This window comes from Nicotiana tomentosiformis, chromosome 12 (assembly GCF_000390325.3).
Source record: "Nicotiana tomentosiformis chromosome 12, ASM39032v3, whole genome shotgun sequence".
Classification (NCBI taxonomy): domain Eukaryota; kingdom Viridiplantae; phylum Streptophyta; class Magnoliopsida; order Solanales; family Solanaceae; genus Nicotiana; species Nicotiana tomentosiformis.
Genome location: NC_090823.1, coordinates 44708488 through 44727748, shown reverse-complemented (window position 1 = coordinate 44727748; position 19261 = coordinate 44708488). Strand labels below are relative to the sequence as shown.

Below are 19261 nucleotides of genomic sequence, written 5' to 3'. Positions count from 1 at the left end.
TTCCCACACTTTGGAGCAGTTGGCTAAGATCTATATTCGGGAGATTATTCGCTTTCATGGTGTACCTGTTTCTATCATCTTGGATCGAGGTACTCACTTTACTTCGCATTTGTAGAGAGCGATTCAGCTTGAATTTGGCATACAGGTTGAGTTGAGCACCACATTTTACCCTCAGACGGATGGGTAATCTAATAAGACCATTCAGATTTTGAAGGATATGTTGAGGGCCTGTGTCATAGATTTTGGAGGCCAGTGGGATCAGTTTCTTCTGTTAACGGAGTTTGCATACAACAGTAACTAATAGTCGATTATCTAGATGGCTCTGTATGAGGCATTATATGGGAGGCAATGTCGTTCTTTGGTTGGTTGGTTTGAGCTTGGCGAGGATAGGCTATTGGGCATAGATTTAGTTTGTGATGCTTTGGAGAATGTGAAATTGATTCATGAGTGTCTTCGTACAACGCATTCTAGGCGAAAGCATTATTCTGATAGGAAGGTTCGTGGTGTGTCATTCATGGTGGTTGAGAAGTTTCTACTAAGAGTTTCGCCCACGAAGGGTGTGATGAGGTTTGGGAAGAAGGGCAAGTTGAGCCCTTGTTATATTGGTCTTTTCGAGGTGTTGGAGAGTGTTGGTGAGCTGGCCTACAAACTTTCTTTGCCACCCAGCTTATTAGGGGTTTATCCGGTGTTTCATGTTTCCATTTTCGGAAGTACTATAAGGATCCGTTGCATGTGTTCGGTTTTAGCTTGGTGCAGTTGGACAACAATTTGACTTACATTGAGGAGCCGATGGCCATTTTGGAATGGCGGGTTCGAAAACTAATGTCATAGAATACTCTATCAGTGAAGGTTCTGTGGAGAGGTCAACCAGTAGAGGAGGCGACTTGGGAGACCGCACATGATATGTGGACCATATATCCTCACCTTTATATATTATAGGTATGATTCTAAACTAGTTCAAGGATGAATGTTTGTTTAAGAGAGGAGAATGTAACAACCAAGCTGGTCATTTTGTGTATTTGAGCCCCGTTCCCTATTTTTTGCTTCTCGTATGTGTATTGGATGTTATATGACTTGCAGGGTTAGTTCGTTTGGTTTTGGGAAGGTTTTGGAATGAATTGGAACACTTAGTTTTTTTCGTTGGAAACTTAAGTTATAAGAGTTGACCCAAGTTTGACTTTTGTATAGACAACCTCAGATTCATGTTTTGATGGTTCCAATAGGTTTGAATGGTGATTTTGAACTTGGGCGTATGTACGGATTTTTATTTGGAGGTTCCTAAGTTGATTTGGCTCTAATTGTTGAAAGTTGGAAATCTAAAGGTTTAGAAGGTTCATAGGTTTGACCAGGAGTTGAATTTGAGGCTACCAGGGTCGAGTTGTGGTTCCGAGACTTGGAATAGGTTCGTAATTTCATTTGGAACTTGTTTACAAAATTTGAGGTCATTCCAAGTTAATTAGATGTGTTTCGGCATGAGTTTGGAAAATTGAAAGTTGATTAGTTCATTAAGCTCAAATTGAGGTGCGATAGTGTACACCCCATGTTTTCGTACGTAAAAGTACGTCGTAAGTCAATTGATGTAATTTAGAAAATAAGATCATATTTGAAAATATGTAAATTAATTTAATCATGTTACCTTGGAGGTTACAAATATTTATGATCATGATCAACAAGTACCAAGAGGATTCGAAGATTTATAAGCTAAATGAATCGAAGAAAATAAGTTTCGTCGAAAGTCGGCAAGTTGGAAATGTTATAACCCGTACTTTTGGGGTTGGAGTAGGGTGATTAGCATGATAAGAAGGTGATGTTATGAGGTATTATCGTCGTATGATAGTCGTGTGTTAGGTTTTGAAGTCAAGCTATTTATGAAACAAAAGTCGACGAAAGTCGTCACAAGTTACGTTCATAAATTTTACTGAAATTTGGGTCTAATGTCACTGAGCGTTTCTCCCAATATACTTGGAGTTGCGGTGTGATCCACCCACCAAATTGAAGGTCTACGACTCTAGTATCCAACGTACTAAAGAGTTTATCAATGCAACATCGGAGTAGAGATATATTCGTTTTTCACAAGACTGCTTAGACTGGTAAGTGAGAAGTAGGTGCTCGCCTACTTGCTTAAATGAATTTACCAAATAAATTCCCAAAAAGGGACAGTTGAGGGCGGCCAAAGGGCCCTTTATATGGGTGGATTCTCTTACATTTTAAACATAATATCCTGAGCAAAACATAGGAGAAAAATCCTTGCAACTCATCTCCCAAAAGTTCCATCAAACCCTAAGCGATTTCGAAGGTTACAAGTGATTCTAGTGGCGAAAAAACCCAGACTGCTTGCTAGTTTCTATTCCTCTTACTTGTTGCTGCGTTAGAGGTTATTTTTAGGTGAATAGGACAAAGGTCTTGACTAGTTGTGATCAGTTGAAGGTGAGTTATGCTTCGCATTGCCTTGTTTAAGCTTCTACAAATTGTAGCTTGATTATAAGGACTAGCACTTGTAAGTTTCGAAAGGATTAGCATGCTGTTGTTATTGCATCATTTCTGGGTGTCACAACCTAAATTTCATCTAGTTGTTTATGACACCTAATCCAACCTATTAGGTATGGCAAATAACATTCAACACAACACAAATAATAATAATAAGAATCAATGAGTAAAAATAACTGAATTGCCAAACACAATCTCAAGGATTGGTAGTACAAGTAATGAGCTACTAATATTTTAGATTTACAAAGTTGGTATGAAACATAATTACAATATTACCTTGAAATATACATAAACAAAACTCAAATCTAAAACTACCAAGAACAAGTGGCAGCCATGTTCGGACAACGGGTACATCTTCAATGCCAGCTTCCGCCATGTGCAGTAATTTCAACATCAAGATCTGCACGCAAGGTGCAGAAGTGTAGTATGAGTACAACCGACTCCATGTACTCAATAAGTAACAAACCTAACCTTAGGTTAAAAGTAGTGACGAGTTCGGAGAATGGTCAGAGTCCAATACCAATGACCAATAATAATTCATAATAATATAGTGAAGATAGTTGAGGTATATAACTTAAGAGGTATAATGCTCAGGTCGTTCACAGTTACGGGAAAGTAGACATGTTGTTCAAGTATAACAGTCAAAGTCCAAATCTTACCACTGAAAAGCACCTAAAACATGAGTTTATCAAAAGTATTGTGTTATTCCAATTTCCCAACATCGGATAAGAGTTTTCATTTACTAGTTAGCATGAGGAAACTACGTCTCTATGCCTATATGTCAGGCATACATGTCAAATCATCAAATGTCATATTATCGTCTAGCATGAGGAAAATACATATCCTTTCCTACATGTAAAATATACATGTCAAATTAATGATTCCACAGTGATATCATCAAGTACCCTCACTCTCAACACACTCAAGATGCCTGGCTCAATGCCCCCACTTGTCACACACACACAATCAATCAGCACTATACGGGTGCTTGACTCAAAATCCACTCACCAAAGTACGAGTATATATATATATATATCACCGTGCCTGCGCTCACTGCTGGTATGTCAGACTTCGGTGGGGCGAATCCTGCACAAGCGCTAATAATAAAGCCAATAAGGCCTGCTGTGGCATGTATCCCGATCCAAATAATAATAAAGTCAATAAGGCCTTTTGCAACGTTCAACCCGATCCAAATAACAATAAAGTCAATAAGGCCTGTTGCGGCGTGCAACCCAATCCAAATATGAATAAAGCCATAAGGCCTGTTGAAGCGTGCAACCCGATCCAAATACCACTCTCAACACGGCTCTAAGTCATCAACCTCTCAAGTCTCAAGGGCTCACAAATCTCATATCACAACCCAAACAATACCACTTATGAAAAACCACAACAATGTGCCATGTAACAACAAGTAGTGAACAGAGACTGAGATATGATATGCAAATGAAGAATCATGACTGAGAGTATAACTATAGTTAAGACAGGTAGCTCAAAACAATAGAAATAGCCTCATTAGGTCTCAACTGAAATAATCACTTAGCTTAAACATGATTTCTAACATGGATCATAGCTTATATAATCAAACAAGTAGGAAAAATACTGATATAATAAGATATGATTGCAAAACAAGTTCGATAATAGTCTAGAAGTCAACTTGGATCATGATTACACCGGTGCACACCCACACGCCCGCCACCTAACATGTGCGTCACCCCAATACATCTCATATAGATGGTTCCTAGGGATAATTACCCTCAAATCCAAGTTTAGATATGTTACTTACCTCTAACAAGCCAAATCAAATACCGAGAAAGCCAAACAATACTCTAGAAATGCCACCCCACGTGAATCAATTTTCAAACGGCTCAAAACTAGCCAAAAGAAACTCAAAACATCAAGTAATGCTATAGGAAACATACCCAAATGAAAAAGGTCGAATCTTTAATCAAATACTCAAAGTCAACCAAAAAGTCAATTCGGGCCCGCACCTCGGAACCTGACAAAACTCACAAACCAACAACCCATTCAAATACGAGTCCAACCATATAAATTTTACTCAAATCCGACTCCGAGTTGACGTTCAAATCTCAAATATTCCCTTTAGAAAATTTAGACAAAATCCCCCAATTCTTCTTTTAAAATTTATTATTCAAATGCCAAATCGAAGATGGAATCATGGAATATAATCAAAATTGAGTAGAAAATACTTACCCGAATACATGTGGTGGAAGTCCTCTCCGAAATCGCTCAATATCGAGCTTCCAATCTCAAGTTGTGATAAAAAGAACCAAAACCTCGATTTATAAACTTCTTCCCAGCTCTTTCGCATATGCGAACAATAGGCCGCTTCTGCGAAAAATATCTTGCTTTTGCGGAGTCCACTGAAAGCCCGTCCTATCGCACCTGCGGACAAACGCTCGCTTCTGTGACTGGGCAGGGGCAATCATCTTCTGCTTCTGCAAAACTCCTACCCAATCAGCCTTTCCGCTTCTGCGATTATGCAGATGCGCCCCTTCCTCCGCATTTGCGAATATACCTGGCCTGCCCAAAATGCATTTCCGTGCCACCTCTACCGCTTATGTGGCTCCGCACCTACGCCCAAAGTTCCGCAGGTGCGGTCACACAACGTCTCAGCCAAAAACCAGCATAATCAACATGATCCAAATGATGTGAATCTTCCCCGAAACTCACCCGGGTTCCATTGGGACCCCGTCCGATCATACCAACAAGTTCCAAAACATAACACGGACTTACTCCAACTACCGAAATAATAATTCAAACAAGATAGCATCAAAATCAACTCCCAGTTAACTCATGAACATTTCAAGTATTCAAATTGTCAACATTTTCTCAATTAGCGCCGCAACCTTGTAGAAATATCCAAATGAAAATTCGGGCATATGCCCAAGTCCAAAATCACCAATCGGACCTAACAGAACCATCAAAATTATGATCCGAGGTCAAATGTACCAAAGTCTAATTGGTCAACTATTCCAACTTAAAGCTTCTAAAATGAAAATCATTCTTCCAAATAAATTCTGAATCATCCAAAAACCAAAACCGACGATACACACAAGTCATAATACACCATGCAAAGCTACTCATTACCTCAAGCCACCGAATTGAGTTCAAATGCTAAAAACAACCGGTCGGGTCATTACATTCTCCCCTACTTAAACATACGTTCGTCGTCGAACGTGCTAAGAGTCGTTCCAAAGCTATCAAATCACTATATAAGCTCACCATACACATACCCATGGGTGATCCCTCATCACCCTAATCCATATAAGCCCGGCACCACAACCTAACTAAATACCCTTACTTTAACCTTGGTCCATAAGCCTTAGAATCAAATCTCTAACATCCAAAATCCATTACAAGACCCGATTCTCGTATCTGAACACTGTGCAAGTCTGAACAAGCCGTATCAAGTAATAACCATAACCCAAGATATAATCACATCATACACCACATAACTCAGATACTTATAGCAATAACTTCCGCCCACAATAGTTGCCCGTTAACAAACCTGGCACGGGTAATAAACCTCATATCAAATGAAACCTTGCTCTAAACCTTCACACACTGCCAATGATGAAGGAAACATGCAGAAGCTCATAACCACCCATCAGATCAACAAGTCATGGAGCTCTCTCGTCCGACAAGAACCATAGCCAAATGCTAAGCTGATTAGTGACATTATTCTCCCAAACCTACCGTAATCGAATCCGGTAGCACCCATCCTAGGTCCAATGACCTCTTCTTATCAAATGCCTGATGCTCTACTGACATGCCATACCAATACAATCTAAAGCCATAAACCGTGCAATCAGTGCACCAATAAGCAACGACTCAAATGTACCCAAAAATGGAAAATGACTTAAATGAGGGAACCATCCCGCAAAATCAACAGGTACCACCACAAACGCAATGATATAAACCTATCACACAAAGGAGAACCAAGATAACTCCACTGCAATGCATGAACCCATCCAAATACCGGTCCACGTGAAATGCCCCAACCCATAATTCTCAAATTCACAACCATACGCAAATCAACAAAAAAAAAACGAAGCGTACGGCCATACCCATGGAAAAATGGGTTGTACAATATACCAAAAATAGGAAAGAACAAAACCAAGGCGAAATCAACCATTTGACACCGCAAGAACCATCTCGCTTGAATTTTCATGACAAGGCCCAAACAGAATCGCATCATATATGTAAATAGTCAACAGTCTCACAATCTATTACAGCATAAAAGAGCAATACATGTAACCCAACAGACATGAATAAGGTCAACTCTTATCGATAACACATTGTTTAACAGTAGTAGTGCTGAGTAAATAAATCCGACCCGATGTAGATTATACATCTTCATTAGGCCCACCAATGGGCCCTCAAATCAATTCTGGCCATCCACATATAGACCAATAACCCTCCAAAATTCCTCAATAACCTAACCATAACACATACTATTAGCTGTCGAACTTTGGCTACGCCTTCACAGTTCGCAACTAAGGAACAATCTGCCTCCTCGAACCCTTCTAGTCTTAAAATCCCTAGAATATATTGATTATAACGAACCGGACAGTCATTTTGAGAGTTCTAGTCCCGATCTACTATTTATTGCTCCATCTATTTCATTCTGTGGTTACGTGACTTGCCTGGAGGGTTCGTGTTTGGTTTCAGAGTGAAATGGGACACATAGTCCCTAAAGAAATGGAAGTTTAAGTCGTAAGAGTTGACCGTAGTTCGAATTGTGTGAAGACAACTCTAGAATGAAAGTTTAATGGTTCGAATAGCTCCGTATGGTGATTTTGTTCTTAGAAGCATGTCCAGATGTTGATTTGGAGGTCCGTAGGTCATTTCGGCATCAATTGGCGAAAGTTGGATGATTAGGAGTGGAATTTTTGATATCAAGATCGGATTCCGATTTCGGAAGTGCGAGTAAGTCCGGAATGAAATTTATCACTTGTTTGCAAAATTTGAGGTCAATCGAACTTGATTTGATAGGTTTTGGCATCAGATGTAGAAGTTCTAAAGTTCTTTAGACTTGAATCGATGCGTAATTTGTGGTTTTAGCGTTGTTTGATATGATTTGAAGGCTCGACTAAGTTCGTATAATGCTTTAGGACCTGTTGTTATATTCAGACGGGGCCCCGTGGGCCAATTTTTGAGTTAGCTTCATTGCTAAAGTCACAGGCCTGCTGGTGTCATCGCACCTGCGGAGGGTTTGACCGCAGGTGCGGAATCGCGGGTGCGGAGGTTTAAGCGCATTAGTGAAAGGAGACACTAGGGTCTATGCTCGCAGGTGCGCCTCCGCAGGCGCGGCTTTTTCCTCCGCAGAAGCGGAAATAGAGGAAGGGCTTGAGCGGTCCCTTTCTCCGCAGAAGCGGGCTCTCAGGTGCGATCCATGGTCCGCAGAAGCAGAACTCCTGGACCTAAGTGGAATCCGCACCTGCGATGGTATTTTCGCAGGGGCGGTATCACAGAAGCGACACAAAGGCCGCAGAAATAGAAGTCGCTGGGCAAAAAAGGGGAAATTCGAGGGTTTGATTTCATAATTCATTTTGGGACATTGAGAGCTCGGTTTGAGGCGAAATTGCGAGGGATTTTCAGATGAATTGTTGGGGTAAGAGTTCTTGACTCGATTTTGGTTAAATGACACTAATCTATCATTGTTTTTATCATGTAATTAAGGATTGGAGTTGGAAATATTGGGGAAAAGTGGTAGAACTTCTTAGACTAAGCTTTTGGGTTTTGAAAGGCGAAATGAGGTTGGATTCAAATAATTCTTGTATGGTTGGACTCGGCATCGAATGGGTGTTCGATTTTTATAATTTTGGTCGGGTTCCGAGACGTGAGCCTGGGTCGACATTTTGGAGTGATTTTTCAATTCTTTACTAAAGTCATAATTTTATTATTTAAATTAGTTTCATATAGTTATATTTATAGTATGAAATTGTTTTGGCTAGATTCGAGCCGATCAGAGTTGGAAAATCAAGGGAAAGACCTTCTTGTTGATTGCTTGAGCGAGGTTTGAGGTAAGTCACTTGTCTAACCTTATGTGGGATAAACTCCCCTTAGGATTTGGTACTGTTATGATAAATTTCAATACATGAGGGCCATGTACGCAAGGTGACGAGTGTGTACACGGGCTAAATATTAAAATTCTGATTTTATTTAAGTAGTTTCCTTTCTATGCCTTAATTGAGCTACTCTAGCATGTGTAGTTATTATGTTTAGCCTAATTTCACATGCCTACGTGTCTTACCTCTTATTTGCAAATTTGTACAACATACATAGTTGAATTATCTGTTTCCTTGATTCTGTATTCATTCTTTAACTGTAGGATTCTTTGCTTGTATCATCATTATTTCAATTGTTATGTGTTGGTTTTCGTGATTATTGTTGAGATGACTGTTGGTTGTGGCACGAGGCTTCTACCGTACGGATTGTTACTGTGGCACGAGGTTTCTACAGTGCGGATTGTTACTGTGGCACTAGGTTTCTGCCGTGCGGATTGTTATTGTGGCAGGAGGTTTCTGCCGTGCAGATTGTTGTTGTGGCAGGAGGTTTCTGCCGAGCGGATTGTTATTGTGGCATGAGGTTTCTGCCACGTGGATTGTTATTGTGACATGAGGTTTCTGCCACGTGGATTATTTATTGTAGCACGAGATTTCTGCCGTGCGGTTGTTATTGTTTGCATGAGATTTTTGCTGTGCTGTTGTGGAATATTTACTTTTGGGACTACAATGCAGTGCCTCGGGAGTGCCCTTGTTGTTTTCCTCTGTTTGTTGCATTGTTGTTGTTGTTGTTGTTGTTGTTGTTGTTGTTGTCATTCCTTAACCTGTAAGATTTGTGTTTCCTTATGTGTTGTAATTGTCTTCTTTGATTCCGTGTTGTTATCTTCTATGAATTTCTGTTGTTACACTTCTCTGTCATTTTATCACATCATTATATCTTATGCCTTGTTTTTCCTATTATTCTCAGTACGGTCCTAACCTGACCTCGTCACTACTCTACTGAGGTTAAGCTTGGCACTTACTGGGTACCGTTGTGGTGTACTCATACTATGCTTCTACACATATTTTTGTGCAGATCTAGGTGCATCCTATCAACCTCGATATTGGTACGATGCGTTGCTGCTTTGGAGACTTCAAGATATACCTGCCAGTGTCCACAGGCCGCGGAGTCCCCTTTTATCCCGTTCTTTTCTTATTTCTTTACATTTTGATAGACAGTGATGTATAGGATTGTTCGATACTGTATTTAGAGCTACTGACTTATATCTCACAAGGTTTTGGGATTTTACATATTGAGTTTTGGTAGATTCTTTTATGAAATTGTTCGGATGTTCAAGTTTTAATCTCTTATTTAATGTTTCCGCATATTGATTAGGCTTACGTAGTCTTAGAGACTAGGTGTCGTCACGATATCCTAAGGGAGGAATCTGGGGTCGTGACAAGTTGGTATCAGAGCATTAGGTTCATAGGTGTTATGAGTCACAAGCAGGTTTAGTAGAGTCTTGTGGATCAGTACGGAGACGTCTGTGCCTATCTTAGGGAGGCTATGGAACTGTTAGGAAAAGCTTCACTTCTTTGATTCTTTATTGTGCAAAATTTTTGACTTCGGATTCTAAATCTCCGTCTTTCTATTCTCTCACAAATGGTGAGGACACGTACAACTGGATTTGATGACCAGACACCCGCGCCCCACGTTAGAGCTGCGAGAGGCCGGGGCCGGGGTAGAGGCCGATGACGTCCACGTGGTGCAGCCAGAGCACCCGCACGAGCTGCTACAGAGGAGCCACCAGTAGCTATAGTTGGAGGGCAGGCACCTGAGACGCCTGTGACTACACCAATCCTCCAGGAGACTCTCGCCTAGTTTCTTAGCATGTTCAGCACTTTGGCTTAGGCAGGGTTGATACCACTTTCTCCTACCACATCTCAGGTTGGGAGAGGAGCATAAACTCCCATCGCCCGTACCCTAGAGTAGCGGGTCCAGGTCGACCAGGTTCCAGAGGTCATACCAATACAACCTGTAGCCCCAGTTCAGCCCGAGGTTAGGGCAACAGTTTATGAGGAGGAGCAGCTCAAGCTCGAGAGGTACAATAAGTACAACCCTCCTACTTTCAGTGGATTGGCATTAGAGGATGCCCAGGGTTTTCTTGAGGAGTGCTACCGTATCCTCCATACTATGGGTGTTGCGGAGTCTAGTGGGGTTTCTTTCACTATGTTCCAGCTTAGAGGAGTGGCCTATTAGTAGTGGCAAGCATATGAGTTGGGTAGTCCAGCCGAGGCAGCTTCACTCACTTGGACTCAATTATCAGATATGTTCTTGAGGGAGTATGTTCCCCAGAGTCTTAGAGATGCATGGCGCGCAGAGTTTGAGCAGTTGTGCCAGGGCTCTATGACCGTGTCGGAGTATGCGGTCTGGTTCAGTGATTTGGCTAGGCATGCACCACCCTTGGTTGCTACTATTCGAGAGCGGGTTCGTCGTTTTATCGAGGGGCTCAACCCCAATATCAGATTTAACATGCCCCGAGAGTTGGAGATAGACATCGCATACCAGCAGGTAGTGGGGATTTCTAGAAGATTGGAGGTTATATTGACTCGGGAGAGGGAGGAAAGAGAGGACAAGATGTCTCGAGAGTCTAGCACATATAGTGGTACTCGTGCCCCAGCTGCAGCTCGTCAGGGTAGGGGTTATGTGAGTCGCTCTATTCATTCAGCACTTCCAATCGCCAGTGGTACACCGACCACTCCAAGGCCCCAGGCTCTTTATTATGCACTGCCATTGTCTAGTACACCTCCTGCACGGGGTGCCTCCAGCGGTCAGTGCAGCCGATCAGGCCTGAGCTAGAAACAACAGCCACGTCCCCTGAGAGCTTATTTTGAGTGTGGTGACACTCATCATATGGTGAGAGATTGCCCCAGGCTCAGTAGGGGTGCACCTCCACAGACCACTCAGGCACCGCGTGCCCCACCGGGTCCTCAGGCTATGATTACAACACCAACTACCACTCCACCTGCATAGCCAGTAAGAGGTAGAGGTCGAGCAGGTAGAGGTCGCCCTAGAGGGGGAGGCCAGGCCAGATACTATGCTCTTCCTGCTAAGACGGAGGAAATTGCATCCGACTCTATCATCACAGGTATTGTTCTAGTCTGTCATAGAGATACATCAGTCTTATTTGATCTAGGCTCCACTTATTCTTATGTGTCATCTTATTTTTCTCCGTATTTGGGTGTATCCCATGATTCTTTGAGTTCTCTTGTCTATGTGTCTACACCCGTGGGAGATTCTATTATTGTTGATCATGTGTATCGATCGTGTTTGGTTGTTCTTAGTTGTTTTGAGACCAGAGCCGATTTACTATTTCTCAGTATGGTGGGGTTTGATATTATCTTGGGTATGGACTGGTGGTCGCCCTATCATGCTATTCTTGATTGTCACGCCAAGATGGTGACATTGGCTATGCCAGTTCTACTGCGACTATAGTGGAGAGGTACGTAAGATTATGTTCCTAGAAGAGTTGTCTCATTTCTAAAGGCTCATCGGATGGTTGAGAAGGGGTGTGATACGTATCTTGAATATGTGAGGGATTTTAGTGTTGATACTCCTACCGTCGAGTCAGTTTCGGTAATGAGGGATTGTCCGGACGTATTCACGGTGGATCTTCCGGGCATGCCGCCCGACAGGGATATCGACTTTGGTATTGATTTGTTATCGGGGACTCAGCCCATTTCTATTCCACCATATCGTATGGCCTCAGCAGAGTTAAAAGAGTTAAAGGAATAGTTGTAAGAGTTTCTCGATAAGGGCTTCGTTCGTCCCAGTGTGTCGCCTTGGGGTGCTCCAGTCTTATTTGTAAATAAGAAGGATGGTTCTATGCGAATGTGTATTGATTATCGCCAGTTGAACAAGGTTATAGTGAAGAACAAGTATCCATTTCCCCGTATTGATGGCCTATTTGATTAGCTTCAGGGTGCTAGAGTGTTCTCTAAGATTGACTTATGTTCAGGCTATCATTAGTTGAAGATTTGGGAGTCAATATCCCGAAGACTGCTTTCAGGACTTGGTATGGTCATTACGAGTTCCTTGTGATGTCTTTTGGGCTGACCAATGCCATAACAACATTCATGCACTTGATGAATAGTGTATTTCAGCCCTATCTTGACTCTTTTGTCATTGTGTTTATTGATGACATTCTAGTGTACTATCGGAATCGGGAGGATCATGATAAATACATAAGGAATGTGCTTCAGACCTTGAGAGAAAAAATGTTATATGCAAAATTTTTGAAATGTGAATTCTGGCTAGATTCAGTGGCATTTCTGGGTCATATAGTATCGAGTGAGGGGATCAAGGTAGATTCGAAGAAGATTGAAGCAGCAGAGTTAGCCCAGACCGACCTCAGCTACGGAGATCCGGAGTTATCTTGGCTTGACGGGGTATTACTGTCGATTTGTAGAGGGTTTCTCGTCTATTGCAACACCTACAACCAGGCTGACCCAGAAGGGTGCTCCATTCAGGTGGACCGAGGAGTGTGAAGAGAGCTTTCAAAAGCTCAAGACTGCCTTAACTACAACCCCAATGTTGCTATTGCCTACTGGTTCGGGGTCCTATATGGAGTATTGTGATGCGTCGTGCATTGGTCTCGGCGCGATGTTGATGTAGGACGGTAGGGTGATTGCCTACGCATCTAGATAGCTGAAGGTGCATGAGAATAACTATCCTATCCACGACCTTGAGTTAGCAACTATTGTTCATGCCTTGAAGATCTGGCGACTTTATTTGTAAGGTGTTCCTTGTGAGGTCTACACCGATCATCGGAGTCTACAACATCTGTTTAAATAGAAGGATCTTAACTTGCGGCAACGGAGATGGTTGGAGCTTCTTAAGGACTATGACATCACCATTCTCTATCATCCCGGGAAGGCCAATGTGGTGGTCGATGCCTTGAGTCGCAAGGCGGAGAGTTTGGCAGTTTAGCATATCTACCAGTAGCAGAGAGGCATTTAGACTTAGATGTTCAGGCCTTGGACAACCAGTTTGTAAGATTGGATATTTCCGAGCTCAGCCGAGTTTTAGCTTGTGTGGTTCCTCAGTCTTGTACTTATGATCATATCAGAGAGCGTCAGTATGATGACCCTCATCTGCTTGTCCTTAAGGACACAGTTCAGCATGGTGATGCTAAGGAAGTCACCATTGGAGATGACGGTGTATTACGGATGCAGGGCAGACTATGTGTGCCCAACGTAGATGGTTTGCGTGAGTTGATTCTCCAGGAGGCTCACAGTTCGCGGTACTCCATTTACCCAGGTGCCGCAAAGATGTATCAGGACCTAAGGAAGCATTATTGGTGGAGGAGAATGAAGAAGGACATAGTGGAGTATGTAGCTCAGTGCCTAAATTGTCAGCAGGTGAAGTATACATATCAGCGGTCAGGTGGATTACTTCAGAAGCTAGAGATTCCGGAGTGGAAATGGGATCGGATCACTATGGATTTTGTTGTTGGGCTCCCACTGACTCGGAGGAAGTTCGATGCAGTTTGGGTGATCATGGCTAGATTGACCAAGTCAGCTCGTTTTATTCCTGTGGTTACTACTTACTCTTCGGAGCAGCTAGCTCAGGTTTACATTCTCGAGATTGTCAGGCTTCATGGCATGCCGGTATCTATCATCTCTGACCGGGGTACGCAGTTTATATCACGGTTCTAGAAAGTCGTTCAACATGAGTTGGGTACTCGGGTAGAGTTGAGTACAACATTTCACCCTCAGACGAACGGACAGTCCGAGTGCACTATTCAGATATTGGAGGACATGCTTCGTGCGTATGTGATGGATTTTGGGGGTTCTTGGGATCAGTTCTTGCCACTTGCGAAGTTTTCCTACAATAACAGTTATCAGTCGAGCATTCAGATGGCCCCGTATGAGGCTTTGTGTAGTAGGTGGTGCCGGTCCCCAGTGGGTTGGTTTGAGCCGGGTGAGGCTAGGCTATTGGGTACATATTTGGTTCAAGATGCATTGGAAAGGGTTAAATTGATTCAGGATTGACTTCATACAGCCCAGTACAGACAGAAGAGCTCTGTGGATCAGAAGGTTCGTGACATTGCATTCATGGTTGGGGAGGGGGTCTTGCTCCGGGTTCGCCCATGAAGAGCGTTATGAGGTTCGGGAGGAAGGACAAGTTGAGCCCTAAGTATATCGGGCCTTTTGAGATTCTTGAGAGGGTTGGAGAGGTGGCTTACAGACTTGCACTACTAACCAGTTTCTCTGCAGTTCATCCAGTATTCCATGTTTCCATGCTCCGGAAGCATGACAGTGATCTGTCTCATGTGTTAGACTTCATCTCACTCCAGTTGGGCAAGGATCTATCTTATGTTGAAGATCCGGTGACCATTTTGGATAGGCAGGATCAAAAGTTGAGGTCAAAGAACATCACTTCAGTGAAGGTTAAGTGGAAGGGTCAGCAGGTCGAGGAGGCGACTTGGGAGACCGAGCATGATATGCGCAGTCGTTACCCTCATCTTTTTACCATGTCAGGTATGTCTCTATACTCGTTCGAGGATGAACATTTGTTTTAAAAGAGGGAGGATGTAACGAACCAGTTGGTCGTTTTGAGAGTGCTATCCCCGATACCCTATTTATTTCTCCCTCTATTTCATTCTGTGGTTACGTGACTTGCCGGGAGGGTTGTTCGTAGGAGTTGACTGTAGTTTGAATTGCATGAAGACAATTCCAAAATGGAGTTTTGATGGTTCCAATAGCTCCGTATGTTGATTTTTGTCTTAGGAGCATGTCCGGATGTTGATTTGAAGGTCCGTAGGTCATTTCGGCATCAATTGGCAAAAACTGGAAAGTTGGATGATTTTTGGAAAGTTTAACCGGGAGTGGACTTTCTGATATTGGAGCCAGATTCCAATTTCGAAAGTGGGAGTAGGTCCATAATATCAATTATGACTTGTGTGCAAAATTTGAGGTCAATCTGACTTGATTTGATAGGTTTCGACATCATATGTAGAAGTTAGAAGTTCTAAAGTTCTTTAGGCTTGAATCGATGCGCAATTCATGGTTTTAGCGATGTTTGATGTGATTTGAAGGCTCGACTAAGTTCATATGATGTTTTAGGACCTGTTGGTATATTTGGACGAGGTCCCGGGGGCCCCGGGTGTTGTTCGGATCGAATTCAGACCAATTTTGGACTTATCTTCATTGCTGAAGTCACAGGCTTGCTGGTGTCATCGCACCTGTGGAGGGTTTGACCACATGTGCGGAATCGTGGGTGCAGAGGTTTAAGCACAGAAGTGAAAGGAGACCCCAAGGGCTGGGCTTGCAGGTGCGGCCTTTTCCTCGCAGAAGCGGAAGTGGAGGAGGGGCTTTGGGCAGGTTCGCAGGAGCAGTCCCTTTCTCCGCAGAAGCGGGCTCGCAGGTGCGAGCCATGGTCCACAGAAGCGGAACTCCTAGACCTAAGTGAAATCTGCACTTGCAATGATTTCTCCACAGGGGCAGCGTCGCAGAAGCGACCCAAAGGCCGCAGAAGCGGAAGTTGCGGGGCAAAGAAGGGGAAATTCAAGGGTTTGATTTTATAATTCATTTTGGGACTTGGAGAGCTTGGTTTGAGGCAAAATTGCGAGTGATTTTCAGAGGATTTGTTGAGGTAAGAGTTCTTGACTCAATTTTGGTTAAGTTACACTAATCTATCATTATTTTTGTCATGAAATTAAGGATTGGAGTTGGAAAAATTGGGAAAAGTGGTAGAACTTCTTAGACTATGTTTTTGGGTTTTGAAATGCGAAATGAGGTCGGATTTGAATAATTCTTGTATGGTTGGACTCAACATTGATTGGGTGTTCGGTTTTTGTATTTTGTGTCGGGTTTCGAGACGTGGGCCCGGGTTGACTTTTTGGAGCGATTTTTCAATTATTTGCTAAAGTCGTAATTTCATTATTTAAATTAGTTTTCTATAGTTATATTTATAGTATGAAATTGTTTTGGCTAGATTCGAGCCGATCGGAGTTGGAAAATCGAGGGAAAGGACTTCTTATTTGAAAATTTATACAACATGCGTAGTTGAATTACCTGTTTCCTTGATTCCGTATTCATTCTTTAACTATAAGATTCTTAGCTTGTATAATCATTGTTTCAATAATTTTGTGTTGGTTTTCGTGATTATTGTTGAGATGACCGTTGGTTGTGGTACGAGGTTTATGCTGTGTGGATTGTTACTGTGGCACGAGGTTTCTACTATGCGGATTGTTACTATGGCACGAGGTTTCTGCCGTGCGGTTGTTATTGTGGCACGAGATTTCTGCCTTAGGAATTGTTATTGTGGGATGAGATTTTTGCCATGCGGATTGTTATTGTTGCACAAGGTTTCTGTCATGCGGATTGTTTATTGTAGCACGAGGTTTCTGCCGTGCGGTTGTTATTGTTTGCACGAGGTTTCTGTCTTGCCGTTGTGAGATATTTACTTTTGGGACTACGAGGAGGTACCTCGGGAGTGCCCTTGTTGTTTTCCTCTGTTTGCTGGATTGTTGTTGTTGTTGTTGTTGTTCCTTAACTTGTAAGATTCGTGTTTGCTTACGTGTTGTAATTATCTTCTTTGATTCCGTATTGTTATCTTCTGTATATTTCTATTGTTACACTTCTCTGTCATTTCATTACATCATTATATCTTCTGCCTTGTTTTTCCTATTATTCCCAGTACGGCCCTGATCTGACCTCATCACTACTCTACAGAGGTTAGGCTTGGCACTTACTGGGTACCGTTGTGGTGTACTTATACTACACTTCTGCACATATTTTTGTGCAGATCCAGGTACATCCTATCGGCCTCGATATTAGTGTACTGCATTGTTGCTATGGAGACTTCAAGGTACACCTGCCTGCATCCGCAAGCCTCAGAGTCCCTTTCTATCCTGTTCTTTTCTTATTTCTTTACATTTTGATAGACAGTGATGTATAGGATTGTTCGGTACTGTATTTACAGCTCGTGACTTATATCTCACCATGTTTTGGGATTTTACGTATTGAGTTTTGGTAGATTCTGTTATGAAATTGCTGGGATGTTCAAGTTTTAATCTCTTATTTAATGTTTCTGCATATTGATTAGGTTTACCTAGTCTTAGAGACTAGATGCCGTCACGATATTCTATGGGGGGAATCTGGCGTCGTGACATTGATCCACCATATCCGATCCCAATTCCACCACTAGAGTGACTAACACATCCCTTATACACCATCATCCCACAAGAATACTTCTGTAATTCTCCCGTGCCACATAGCAAAATCTGAACATCAGCACTCGATCAACCAGGTGAGTACCGCAATACCAACGAAGCATCTGTAAGTCAAAACACAATGCGTCTTTCTGAAATACACGCTCTTCTCAGGTGATATCAAAATAGTGTCAGCATTCATCTAAACATCTCAAACCGTCCAATACTGTCTAAAACTCATGACTTTCCTTCGAAGCTGAACCACAAACTTGTACATGCAACCCTGAATCCCACACGACAGACCGCCTCCATTATACTATCATATGAAAGCATGAAAATCCCATTATCAACTCTAAATCACAAGCATGATACATACTTCATCAGCCAGAAACCTTTCACTTGACCCATCCAGGAGAAAGTCTCAACACGCAACAAACTACCCGTTCATGCTATCCAACCTGCTACCAAGCTGTCCTATTTCTTCGAGTTCCTTCTGAATTGGCTTCAAGTTGACACTTCTCCTTTCCAATACACCACGGTTCATAACCAAAACTCACCGCAAGAGATCCCAGCATTAAACCACGTCGACCTAAGCCAATAAGTCAATGTATTCCCTCTTAAACACCCAAAAATAGTGTATCCAAGATACCCACTCTGAAGAGACCTTATGTGAATCTAAAGTTGTTACCTTTTGACCACTCCGATAATGAAATGTAGAATCCCTAACTAAGTAGAAATACTGCAAGTCTCGACACCATCCCAATACAATTCTCAGATATTAGCCATATCAAAATTCGGGAAAAATCCTCAAATACCACATATGACTATAGAACTCACTAGAACCTTCTCGAGAGTCATCCACTATACTTTGATCTCAAATTCACTGCCAAAACGAGCCAAACGAGTTGTGCTCCATTAGCACTCAAACACCTAAAGAAATACTCCACATCTCTAAGCGACTAAATGAATCCCTTTTCTTAGCACATCACATCCACCACGAATAACAAACCTGAATCATTCCAAGATTCCCATATATCCATAAAGTGTAATACATCACGCATCGAGAAATTTCCTTGCTCAAATCATTCGCAAAACCAAACTCTACAAGTCACAATTGATCCTTAGATACACCTTAGACCGAACCAATACAACACAAGACCATGCAATCTGATTGTCGAAAGCTGATTCCCCCACTTGGCTCGAAGCCATGGAACACGACATATGATAACCCAAAAATGCCCTTACTCCAATACTGCCATAATACCGTACTATAATTTGAATAAATCATTCATAAGCTTATGTAGCATTAATCATAACTTACCTCAAATCATGTGCTAAACTCACATTCATACTCGTGACAATGAGGCCAACTTCCCCAAGAGATACAAACTCAAATTGCAATACATATAATCCACAGGTAGAAAGAAACTCTTCACAAAACATCATAAGAATCACACATCCGTAGACTACCCCGCAGGTGATAACCCACCTACTTAGCCTCAAACTGGAATCTCTCTTCGATCCATCATGGTTACAATAACTATGAAA

At 42.2% G+C, this 19261-nt stretch overlaps 1 protein-coding gene across 1 annotated transcript; it reads left to right on the top strand.

Annotated features, from left to right (window-relative positions):
* The first annotated feature begins 316 nt into the window (after positions 1–316).
* On the top strand, positions 317–772 carry LOC138902560 (uncharacterized). The gene has a single exon (XM_070190442.1). The coding sequence runs from the start codon at positions 317–319 to the stop codon at positions 770–772; it is 456 nt and encodes a 151-aa protein (XP_070046543.1).
* Positions 773–19261: the final 18489 nt, after the last annotated feature.